We start from the raw sequence: 12,380 nt of genomic DNA, 5'->3' as shown, positions 1-12,380 counted from the left end.
TGCTTATATCTGATATAGAAAGGCCCCCACTTTTCTGAGAGTTCAAAAGGCTATTTTGGCAATTGGAACTTTCCTCTGTGGGCTAATATGGATGCAGAATTATAAAGACATAAAGATTTGGGTCAAATATATATCTAGAGCCACACAAGACAGGAGTTCTAGCCATTTGTCCTTATTGGTCAGAGCACAGGGGATTCTCAAACCAGATAAGACATTTACATTTACATTTAAGTCATTTACAAATTGGTGCATTCACCTTATGACATCCAGTGGAACAGTAGTGCATCTAAATCTTTTAAGGGGGGGGGGGGGGTGAGAGGGATTACTTTACCCTATCCTAGGTATTCCTTAAAGAGGTGGGGTTTCAGGTGTCTCCGGAAGGTGGTGATTGACTCCGCTGTCCTGGCGTCGTGAGGGAGTTTGTTCCACCATTGGGGGGCCAGAGCAGCGAACAGTTTTGACTGGGCTGCGCGGGAACTGTACTTCCTCAGTGTTAGGGAGGCGAGCAGGCCAGAGGTGGATGAACGCAGTGCCCTTGTTTGGGTGTAGGGCCTGATCAGAGCCTGGAGGTACTGAGGTGCCGTTCCCCTCACAGCTCCGTAGGCAAGCACCATGGTCTTGTAGCGGATGCGAGCTTCAACTGGAAGCCAGTGGAGAGAGCGGAGGAGCGGGGTGACGTGAGAGAACTTGGGAAGGTTGAACACCAGACGGGCTGCGGCGTTCTGGATGAGTTGTAGGGGTTTAATGGCACAGGCAGGGAGCCCAGCCAACAGCGAGTTGCAGTAATCCAGACGGGAGATGACAAGTGCCTGGATTAGGACCTGCGCCGCTTCCTGTGTGAGGCAGGGTCGTACTCTGCGGATGTTGTAGAGCATGAACCTACAGGAACGGGCCACCGCCTTGATGTTAGTTGAGAACGACAGGGTGTTGTCCAGGATCACGCCAAGGTTCTTAGCGCTCTGGGAGGAGGACACAATGGAGTTGTCAACCGTGATGGCGAGATCATGGAACGGGCAGTCCTTCCCCGGGAGGAAGAGCAGCTCCGTCTTGCCGAGGTTCAGCTTGAGGTGGTGATCCGTCATCCACACTGATATGTCTGCCAGACATGCAGAGATGCGATTCGCCACCTGGTCATCAGAAGGGGGAAAGGAGAAGATTAATTGTGTGTCGTCTGCATAGCAAGGATAGGAGAGACCATGTGAGGTTATGACAGAGCCAAGTGACTTGGTGTATAGCGAGAATAGGAGAGGGCCTAGAACAGAGCCCTGGGGGACACCAGTGGTGAGAGCACGTGGTGTGGAGACGGATTCTCGCCACGCCACCTGGTAGGAGCGACCTGTCAGGTAGGACGCAATCAGCGTGGGCCGCGCCGGAGATGCCCAACTCGGAGAGGGTGGAGAGGAGGATCTGATGGTTCACAGTATCGAAGGCAGCCGATAGGTCTAGAAGGATGAGAGCAGAGGAGAGAGAGTTAGCTTTAGCAGTGCGGAGCGCCTCCGTGATACAGAGAAGAGCAGTCTCAGTTGAATGACTAGTCTTGAAACCTGACTGATTTGGATCAAGAAGGTCATTCTGAGAGAGATAGCGGGAGAGCTGGCCAAGGACGGCACGTTCAAGAGTTTTGGAGAGAAAAGAAAGAAGGGATACTGGTCTGTAGTTGTTGACATCGGAGGGATCGAGTGTAGGTTTTTTCAGAAGGGGTGCAACTCTCGCTCTCTTGAAGACGGAAGGGACGTAGCCAGCGGTCAAGGATGAGTTGATGAGCGAGGTGAGGTAAGGGAGAAGGTCTCCGGAAATGGTCTGGAGAAGAGAGGAGGGGATAGGGTCAAGCGGGCAGGTTGTTGGGCGGCCGGCGGTCACAAGACGCGAGATTTCATCTGGAGAGAGAGGGGAGAAAGAGGTCAGAGCACAGGGTAGGGCAGTGTGAGCAGAACCAGCGGTGTCGTTTGACTTAGCAAACGAGGATCGGATGTCGTCGACCTTCTTTTCAAAATGGTTGACGAAGTCATCTGCAGAGAGGGAGGAGGGGGGGGAGGGGGAGGAGGATTCAGGAGGGAGGAGAAGGTGGCAAAGAGCTTCCTAGGGTTAGAGGCAGATGCTTGGAATTTAGAGTGGTAGAAAGTGGCTTTAGCAGCAGAGAGAGAAGAGGAAAATGTAGAGAGGAGGGAGTGAAAGGATGCCAGGTCCGCAAGGAGGCAAGTTTTCCTCCATTTCCGCTCGGCTGCCCGGAGCCCTGTTCTGTGAGCTCGCAATGAGTCGTCGAGCCACGGAGCGGGAGGGGAGGACCGAGCCGGCCTGGAGGATAGGGGACATAGGGAGTCAAAGGATGCAGAAAGGGAGGAGAGGAGGGTTGAGGAGGCAGAATCAGGAGGAGGCCAATACACTCTCATATCTTCTGTTAGATGCAGTTTAGCACCGTCTGTGGAGCTTTCAAAGGTGTGAATGGCACCATGCAAATGAAACATATTGGTACATCGTAAATGGCCTTTCGAGATGTGTTTGCATACTCAAATTGACCCAGTCTGTATGCTCGTTTGATGTTTTATGGATTCTTCCTTTAGCTATTAGATCAATGACTAGCCTGCCAGCTAGTCGCCTTCCTTCCACACTCCTTTAGATGGACACTACCATTCAAAAGTTTGGGGTCACTTAAAAATGTCCTTGTTTTCCATGAAAATATACATTAAATGAGTTGCAAAATGAATAGGAAATATAGTCAAGACGTTGACAAGGTTTTAAATAATGATTTTTAATTGAAATAATAATTGTGTACTCCAAACTTTGCTTTCGTCAAAGAATCCTCCATTTGCAGTAATTACAGTCTTGCAGACCTTTGCATTCTAGCTGTCAATTTGTTGAGGTAATCTGAAGAGATTTCACCCCATGCTTCCTGAAGCACCTCCCACAAGTTGGATTGACTGGATGGACACTTCTTACGTACCATACGGTCAAGCATCTCCCACAACCGCTCAATAGGGTTGAGATGTGGTGACTCTGCTGGCCACTCCATTATAGACAGAATACCAGCTGACTGTTTCTTACCTAAATAGTTATTGCATAGTTTGGAGCTGTGCTTGGGTCATTGTCCAGTTGTAGGAGGCCCCAATGCAGGCCCCAATTCAGCGCCGTCCACAGGGTATGGCATGGCGTTGCAAAATGGAGTGATAGCCTTCCTTCTTCAAGATCCCTTTTACCCTGTACAAATCTCCCACTTTACCACCACCAAAGCACCCCCAGACCATCACATTGCCTCCACCATGCTTGACAGATGGCGTCAACCACTCATCCAGCGTCTTTTTATTTTTTCTGCGTCTCACGAATGTTCTTCTTTGTGATCCGAACTAGAGGTCGACCGATTAATTAGGGCCTTTTTGGACGCCGATTATGGCCGATTACATTGCAATCCATAAGGAAACTGCGTGGCAGGCTGACCACCTGTTACGCATGTGCAGCATCAAAAGGACCTTGTGGCTTCAAGGAGCCAAGGTAAGTTGCTAGCTAGCATTAAACTTATCTTATAAAAACAATCAATCTTCACATAATCACTAGTTAACCACACATGGTTGATGATATTACTAGGTTAACTAGCTTGTCCTGCGTTGCATATAATCAATGCGTTGCCTGTTAATTTATCATCGAAGCACAGCCTACTTCAACTTCGCCAAAAGGGTGATGATTTAACAAAAGTGCATTCGCAAAAAAAGCACAATCGTTGCACAAATGTACCTAACCATAAACATCAATACTTTTCTTAAAATCAATACACAGAAGTATATATTTTTAAACCTGCGTATTTAGTTAAAATAAATTCATGTTAGCAGGCAATATTAACTAGGGAAATTGTGTCACTTCTCTTGCGTTCAGTGAACGCAGAGTCAGGGTATATGCGACCATTTCTTCCTAACAAGGACTGTAATTAATTCGCCAGAATTGTGTGGTTTCCTTTTTCCTTTACATAATTATGACATAACATTGAAGGTTGTGCAATGTAACAGCAATATTTAGACTTAGGATTGCCGCCCGTTCGATAAAATACAGAACAGTTCCATATTTCACCGAAAGAATAAACATTTTGTTTTCAAAATGATAGTTTCTGTATTTGACCATATTAATGACCAAAGGCTCGTATTTCTGTGTTTATTATATTATAATTAAGTCTATGATTTTATATTTGATAGAGCAGTCTGACTGAGCGGTAGTAGGCAGCAGCAGGCGTGTAAGTATTCATTCAAACAGCACTTTACTGTGTTTGCCAGCAGCTCTTAGCAATGCTTGAGCACAGCTCTGTTTATGACCTCAAGCCTATCAACTCCCGAGAATAGGCTGGCAATGCTAAAGTGCCTATAAGAACATCCAATAGTCTACGGTATATGAAATACAAATGGTATAGAGAGAAATTCCTATAATAACTACAACCTAAAACTTCTTAACTGGGAGTATTAAAGAACAGGGAATATTGAACCACCAGCTTTCTCATGTTCTGAGCAAGGAACTTAAACGTTAGCTTTTTTACATGGCACATATTGCACTTTTACTTTCTTCTCCAACCAACACTTGTGTTTTTGCATTATTTAAACCAAATTGATCATGTTTCATGATTTATTTGAGACTAAATATATTTTATTTATGTATTATATTAAGTTAAAATTAAAGTGTTCATTCATTCAGTATTGTTGTAATTGTCATTATTACAAATATATATATAAAAATCGTCCGATGAATCGGTGTCGGCTTTTTTTGGTCCTCCAATAATCGCTAATAATTGAAATAATTTAACAATTTAAAAATCATAATCGGTCGACCTCTAATCCAAACACCTCAAACTTAGATTTGTCCATAACACTTTTTTCTAATCTTCCTCTGTCCAGTGTTATTCTGCCCATCTTAATCTTTCCTTTTTATTGGCCAGTCTGAGATATGGCTTTTTCTTTCCAACTCAAAAACAAGGACATTTCTAAGTGATCCCAAACTTTTGAACAGTGTATGTAGGGACTGCACAACTCCCGAGTGTTGCAGCGGTCTAAGGCACTGCATCTCAGAGCTAGAGGCGTCACTATAGACACCCTGGTTCGATTCCAGGCTTTATCACAACCGGCCGTGATTGGGAGTCCCATAAGGTGGCGCACAATTGGCCCAGAGTCGTCCGGGTTTGGCCGGTGTAGGCCGTCATTGCAAAAAATAATTTGTTTTTAACTGACTTGCCTAGTTCTACATGTGATCTGATGTATTAATCACTGGAGCTGCCTGCCTAGGGGCTTTTCCCTGAGCTACGGCGACCCCTGGTGGATATATTGGTGTCAAAAACGTGATAAGATGAAATAGGCTACATTACACGTGACAAAGTTCAGCTGTTAACATGCTACTATTCCTTTCTCTCTCTTTCCCCATGTTTATTTTCTCTCTTCGTCTCTGTCTTTCTCCCTCTCTTCTCCTCCTCTCCACTTCCCCCTCCTCTCTTCCTCCTTCCTCTCCTCCTCCTCTGTTCTCCTCAGCAGATAGCCAAGCTCCGGCAGCAGCTGCGTGGCGGTAGTAAACAGCAGCAGGGAGGTCGTCAGTCTCAGTGTCAAAGAGACAAAGACAGCCTGTCTCCTTTACAGGGACCTAACAACACCATCAACACCACCGCCAACCAAGCACAGGTGAGGCACAATACTGCCATCCAACCCTGAGTTAAAATAAAACGGTGTGTTTAGCTTGTTTGGCAGAGTGGAACCAATGCAATCGGCCCAGAAGTTCAAACTCTGCGCCCTCGCCAACCCAACATGCCAGTGAAGCTTAATCACAAAAACTGTGCTTCTTATAATATGTGTAAGTTGGAGGTTTCATTTTTGAATGTCTCTCTCTGTGGTTGTGTCCCTGCAGTGGTCCTGCATGTCTAAGTCGTCCCTGATGTCCAACATGACGGTGCCCAAGTCCTCCATCACCAGAGTGCCCAGCAGCATGGAGGGAATAAACCACGAGCTGGAGAAGGTCTTCATCAGAGACAATAACGGAGAGAAGGAAGAGCTCAAGGTGGGGGAACGGACTGTTAGACATATACGATCACTTATTTCAACCTGGACTCAGAGCATTTCGTATTATTCTGTACGTAAATCAGAGACAATTCATTTAGTATGATAAGTTACGTTTCATGTTTCATATGATATGTATTAATTTGTGGATGTCCATCCTCCATTTCATATGATATGTTATTAAGAATTGCAATTTGTTGTTGCTAACTCTAGCTAGGTGGCTAACGCTAACTTGAGATTTGAACACATAACCTTTGGGTGGCTAGACGTTTGCGTTATACGCCCAGACCAACCACCCTCCTTTAGTTTTTTGCCTTAAGTAACCTATCTTATGTAACCATACCAAACGTAACATATCATACTCATTTGAGTGTCCCGGATTTACAATTACTATTTTACGTCTAGTCTATGAGACAAGGCTGCATATTTACACTTCATATTTACGCATATTGACTTCAGTCAGGCTCATGTGTCTGGAGGTGACAGAGGAGTAAACACTCACACAAACGCAACCATTCATTCACCTGTTGTGTCACTGTCAAACCTATTACTTGCAAATATTTACTGACCAACATCTTGCTCTCTCTCCTCCCTCCTCATCCCCCTGCCATCCCCAGGTGCTGGAGGTACCAGACGGGCGGCGAGCCCCCTTTCCCCCCCAACAGCGTAGCAGCAGTACCCGCAGTGTGGACACACAGACTCCCTCTGTCCCTGGCCGCTCCAGCAGTAGTTCCAGCCTGTCCCCCTGTCCCTCTCCTGCCTGCCCCCCAGGGTCCGGCTCACACGGGGGCAGCCCTTACTCCACTGACGATCTGCTCTACGACAGGGATAAAGGTAGGACTGTTAGAATTCCATCTCAGACCAAGGGCAAGGCCTCCACTGTCCATCCTGCTGTTGTGCCCTTGAGCACGGCTCTGAACTCCCACCTTGGACTGTGTTTGTGTCTGACCGTTTCTGACCATTGTCTCTGTCTACAGACAGTGGCAGTAGCTCTCCGCTGCCTAAGTTTGCCTCGTCTCCTAAACCCAACAACAGCTACATGTTCAAGAGAGAACCCCCAGAGGGCTGTGAGAAGATCAAGGTGTTTGAGGAAATTAGGTAAGTACAGCAAGAGACCAGGAACCTGGTCCAGGAGGGTTTGATTATATTTTTTAGGATCTCTTTTATCGTACCACATTTTCCAAGTGGTTGATACTGAAGGTCAGTTACTCATAGATGTCATGAAAAGAGTTAACACGCCGTCTCTTCCTTTTCCCTTTGTCCAGCTCCAGGCAGTCAGCGTCCGTCCCTCTCTTCTCCTGCCCCGACAAGAACAAGGTCAACTTCATCTCCACCGGCTCCGCCTTCTGCCCCGTCAGACTGACCCCCGGTGCCCTGCACCTCTCTGTGACCTCTCACCCCGATGATGACCCCGAGGCCGGCCCCAGCTCAATGATGTCAGCATTCTGCCGTGTCCTCCCCTCTCAGGTCCACACCTCCACCAGCACAGACGACGCTCCCACCCCCGAGGAAGCTGCTCCTGCAACGCCCACCTCTCCCCAGCAGGGGGAGACACTAGAGACTGCCCTTCAGACAGACAGCCTGGCCATCAGCTAGACCTGGGCAGAGCTGGCCTCTGTCACATGGTTCTGTTTCTTATTGTTATTAATCATTTGATTATTACGTCCCCACCACCATCATCATCATCATCATCACTGAAGTCTGGTCTCCTTTCTCTAAATGACCTCCCCCTCCTCTCTGTCTCTGCTGAACTCTACATACTCTGCATGGCGTAGTGCTAGCAACAATGTACCTGATGACGACGACGACAACAACAACAAACAACTGAGAAAACAAAGACAAGTGTCCCACATGTTCCTAGCCTATTCCTAAAGCACTGTTCCTGTCAGAGATAGACATGATGTTCTTTAACAGCACGTAATAAGTAGAGATATTGGACGCTGGCATGGGATGGATGGGAAGAAAATTAGACACTTTGGATAAGGGGCATGCGTTTTAAACTGGCAGTGTGTTTAAGATTAAAGACATGCTCCGGTACTTTGCCAACTAAAAAAGTATATTTTAAACCTTCCGCTTTGGGCTGGACGTGTCAATGTGTGGATCATACATGCATAATCTATGAGCAGAATTACTGTCTTACCTCAATTAGCCACGGAATTCCTAGTTTGAAAGCCACTATTTTCTTGAAGATGTGCTGCGCCATTTCTTCTACATTTCCCCCTACATAGGCCAGCCAGCCCCCTAGCAATTTGAGTTCTAGCCAATGAGCTTTGAACGACAGCTAGCGTTATCCAATGAAAATTGCAGGTTGGACCTAATGGCTCAGCGAGAGAGAGATCAATCGCATATGTGAAGTAGTACGCAATTTTCAGGGACTACTTTTGGCTCGTGTGTGCTACTTTCAGAACTACTGGCTAAAAGTGATGCAAAAGTACCGGAGAATCTCTTTAACTTATGTGTTATTGTGTTCTGTTTTGACATTCTCCACAGTATGAATAAGCTCTATACACCATATTACACATTATATATCTTGTGAAAAGAAAAAAAACAACGCTTGTTTAAATAGAAAACGGTGTATTGCTGTGTTATGTTATGTACAGTAACAGAGAAAGGAAGAAAAGAAATGTTCAGGATTTATGTTTACACAATCCAGGTTATGTTTCCAAACCTCCTTTGAAACATGCAAAGAATAATCAAAAAAGTGGGAAAAAAAGACATAAAGAAGAAAATTCTAAATGGCCGCAACAATCCGTTGCACAGTCTCCATTGCGTCTGGCCTTGCTTCAGGTATATATCACAAACGGAGTCTAAACTCAGGAAATTTGGAATGTATGCCCATATTCCATGACACAGGTTGACTCGGCTCCGACTGCATTTCCTTGTTGAAGCTTTGCTTTCTCTCATTCCAGATTCCATTCCATAAATTCTGAACCTTTTATTCCCCCTAGACATGGTGTTATGATGTGCTGCCCTAAGACTTGACCTGTGCTTGGTTGACATGAAAGGTTGACTGTGTTGTTAGCAGTGGTGGAAAAAGTCCCCAATGTCATACTTCAGTAAAAGTATAGATACCTTAATTAATAGAAAGTTACTCAAGTAAAAGTTTTTTTTAAAGCAGGCGGCACAGTTATCTTGTTTTTAAATTATATGGATAGCCAGGGGCATCCATTGTATGAATAGCCAGGGGCACCCTCCAACACTCAGACATCATTTCCAAAAGATGCCTTTGTGAGTCCGTCACAAACATGTACTTTTGGGTGTCAGGTAAAATGTGTGGAGTACAAAGTACATTATTTTCTTGAGGAATGTAGTGAAGTAAAAGTTAAATATATAAATAGTAAAAATATAAATAGTAAAGTATAGATACCCCCAAAAATGACTTAAGTAATACTTTAAAGTATTTTTACTGAAGTACTTTACACCACTGGTTGTTAGGTGTCTTGGTTGTCTTTATGAGTGACTAGTAACAGACCAAGACCACTGTGAGAGATAACGGCTGTGCATGTTTGAGAGAAGTCTGTAATGGCCATGACTGTCGATGCCTGACAATTCTGTGTGGTCAAACCCTCTGCAGCCGTTGTGCTGTGGTCAAGGTCAGGTAGCAACTTCAGTGTTCAACTTCAGGTCAATCTGGGTTGACTGGTCCTAGTCAAGTCATGGCCTGCAGTAACATCAAATAAAATAAGCATTTGATTGGTTACATTCAGGTGACGTCCAGTCTGAGACTGTTTTAGTATCACATAGACAACATAATGATGCTTTACTATTGATTCATAAGACATTCCATGAGATTCTAGCTGGTTAGGGGTCGAGAAGACTCATCAAGTCATGTCCAAACGTTGATCTTTAGGCCCTCCAGTGCGCTGAGGTTAAGGTTTGATTAGAGAGGACCTAGTAGGTTTATTGCACCTGCAGAATTGGTAGATGTTTCAACTTTGGATTTCTAAGGGAAGGAGTAAACTGTCCCGATCCTTATCCAGTCCATGTCTTTGTTAAGCATTACACTTCAGAATGTCATGACTCGTGAGTAATTATTGACATCATCTTCCTCAAAGGAAGCAATTCTCCTATGAGCGTTCCATGTTTGATTCTGTGCACAATAATTCCCTCTGCAGATTTGTCTGTAACATCATTCTTGCATGGAACACAACACCACCTGTACAATGATTCCTTTAATAAGACCTTCAAGTCAAAGATAAACCATAATCAGAAACATTATTTATTTTGATATGCTAATGTGTGCTTGTGGAATTCCTGTCTGCATTGATACTCTTGTTCGTTGTTAGATATACTATATGGCTTTTAAAAATATCAATGCAATGTTGATGTTGTTTTTAATCATTTAGCACCTTATTATCAAGCGATATAGCTTATCCAATGACTTGCATACATTAACTATGTGGCATTGGTTAACTAGATGTGTGCAATAATAGACAAGGTGTTGGTGTCCGTTGGGTCGGATATGTTTCGCTTCTTCTTCACCACTCCCATTTCCTCTCTCTCATTCCTTTGGTTTGGAGTATAGAGCCAAATCAGCACTTAAGCCAGATTCACACTATAGGACTGTACTGTGCTGGCTCTGATCATTTATTTTCCAGCACGGTTCCAGCAACTATAGTGGCTCGGCCCGGTATGGCTCAGTAGTGTGAAAAGCCTAACAACCTGTTGAGAAAGCAATGACTCGACACATAAACCAGCACTGGATATGATGTCACCAGAGCACATAGTTATTGGCTAGCAGGTCATCAGTGTTCATCAGCTCACCCAATCAGCTCGCTCCTCATTGGATCTGTGGGGCAAAAGGTCATGCACAAACACAATAAAAGGATTGGTTGTTGATGTGATTAACCAGTTTGTGTGTTGTTTTGACCATCACTGAGTGTGTGCAAGTTATAGAAGGAGGGAAGTTTGTGAAAGTTATAGTAGGGAAGTTTGTGAAAGTTATAGGAGGGGAGTGTGAAAGTTATAGGAGGGGAGTGTGAAAGTTATAGGAGGAGGAGAGTGAAAGTTATAGGAGGAGAGAGTCAGAAAGTTATAGGAGGAGGAGAGTGAAAGTTATAGGAGGAGAGAGTCTGAAAGTTATAGGAGGAGGAGAGTGTGAAAGTTATAGGAGGAGGAGAATGAAAGTTATAGGAGGAGGAGACTGAAAGTTATAGGAGGAGGAGACTGAAAGTTTTAGGAGGAGGAGAGGGAAAGTTATAGGAGGAGACCGAAAGTTATAGGAGGAGGAGAGGGAAAGTTATAGGAGGAGGAGACTGAAAGTTATAGGAGGAGGAGAGGGAAAGTTATAGGAGGAGGAGACTGAAAGTTATAGAAAGTGGAGCCTGAAAGTTATAGGAGGAGACCGAAAGTTATAGGAGGAGGAGAGGGAAAGTTATAGGAGGAGGAGACTGAAAGTTATAGGAGGAGGAGAGTGAAAGTTATAGGAGGAGACCGAAAGTTATAGGAGGAGAGGGAAAGTTATAGGAGGAGGAGACTGAAAGTTATAGGAGGAGGAGACTGAAAGTTATAGGAGGAGGAGACTGAAAGTTATAGAAAGTGGAGCCTGAAAGTTATAGGAGGAGGAGAGTGAAAGTTATAGGAGGAGACCGAAAGTTATAGGAGGAGGAGGAGAGGGAAAGTTATAGGAGGAGGAAAGTGAAGGTTATAGGAGGAGGAGAGAGTGTGAAAGTTATAGGAGGAGGAGAGTGTGTGAAAGTTATAGGAGAAGGAGAATGAAAGTTATAGGAGGAGGAGACTGAAAGTTATAGGAGGAGGAGACTGAAAGTTATAGGAGGAGGAGACTGAAAGTTTTAGGAGGAGGAGAGGGAAAGTTTTAGGAGGAGGAGAGGGAAAGTTTGAAAGTTATAGGAGGAGGAGGTCTAAAAGTTATAGGAGGAGGAGACTGAAAGTTATAGGAGGAGGAGCTTGTAGTCATAGCAGATAATATTCTAATCTTTGGTGATTTTAATATTCACATGGAAAAGTCCACAGACCCACTCCAAAAGGCTATCGGAGCCATCATCGGCTCAGTGGGTTTTGTCCAACATGTCTCTGGACCCACTCACTGTCACAGTCATACTCTGGACCTAGTTTTGTCCCATGGAATAAATGTTGTGGATCTTAATGTTTTTCCTCATAATCCTGGACTATCGGACCACCATTTTATTACGTTTGCAATTGCAATAAATAATCTGCTCAGACCCCAACCAAGGAACATCAAAGTCGTGCTATAAATTCACAGACAACACAAAGATTCCTTGATGTCCTTCTGCTCCCTCTGTCTACCCAAGGACGCCAGAGGACAAAAATCAGTTAACCACCTAACTGAGGAACTCAATTTAACCTTGCACAATACCCTAGATGCAGTTGCACCCCTAAAAACTAAAA

General features: G+C 44.6%; 1 protein-coding gene across 5 annotated transcripts in view; it reads left to right on the top strand.

Moving 5' to 3' along the window:
• The window catches only part of LOC115131418 (glucocorticoid-induced transcript 1 protein-like), a 39,941-nt gene extending 29,086 nt beyond the window's left edge, over positions 1-10,855 (top strand). For 3 of the 5 annotated variants that reach the window (XM_065020386.1, XM_065020387.1, XM_065020385.1), the window contains 5 exons: positions 5,493-5,639; positions 5,863-6,012; positions 6,629-6,845; positions 6,989-7,109; positions 7,277-10,855. In XM_065020386.1, coding sequence (XP_064876458.1) covers positions 5,493-5,639; positions 5,863-6,012; positions 6,629-6,845; positions 6,989-7,109; positions 7,277-7,607 — 966 coding nt within the window. In that variant the 3' untranslated portion in view covers positions 7,608-10,855. The remainder of the gene's footprint in view (positions 1-5,492; positions 5,640-5,862; positions 6,013-6,628; positions 6,846-6,988; positions 7,110-7,276) is intronic. The other 2 variants (XM_065020388.1, XM_029663135.2) reach the window with 1 other exon arrangement.
• Positions 10,856-12,380: the final 1,525 nt, after the last annotated feature.

Source organism: Oncorhynchus nerka, linkage group LG7, assembly GCF_034236695.1.
Source record: "Oncorhynchus nerka isolate Pitt River linkage group LG7, Oner_Uvic_2.0, whole genome shotgun sequence".
Taxonomy (NCBI): Eukaryota; Metazoa; Chordata; class Actinopteri; order Salmoniformes; family Salmonidae; genus Oncorhynchus; species Oncorhynchus nerka.
This window is presented reverse-complemented; position numbering and strand designations above follow the sequence as displayed.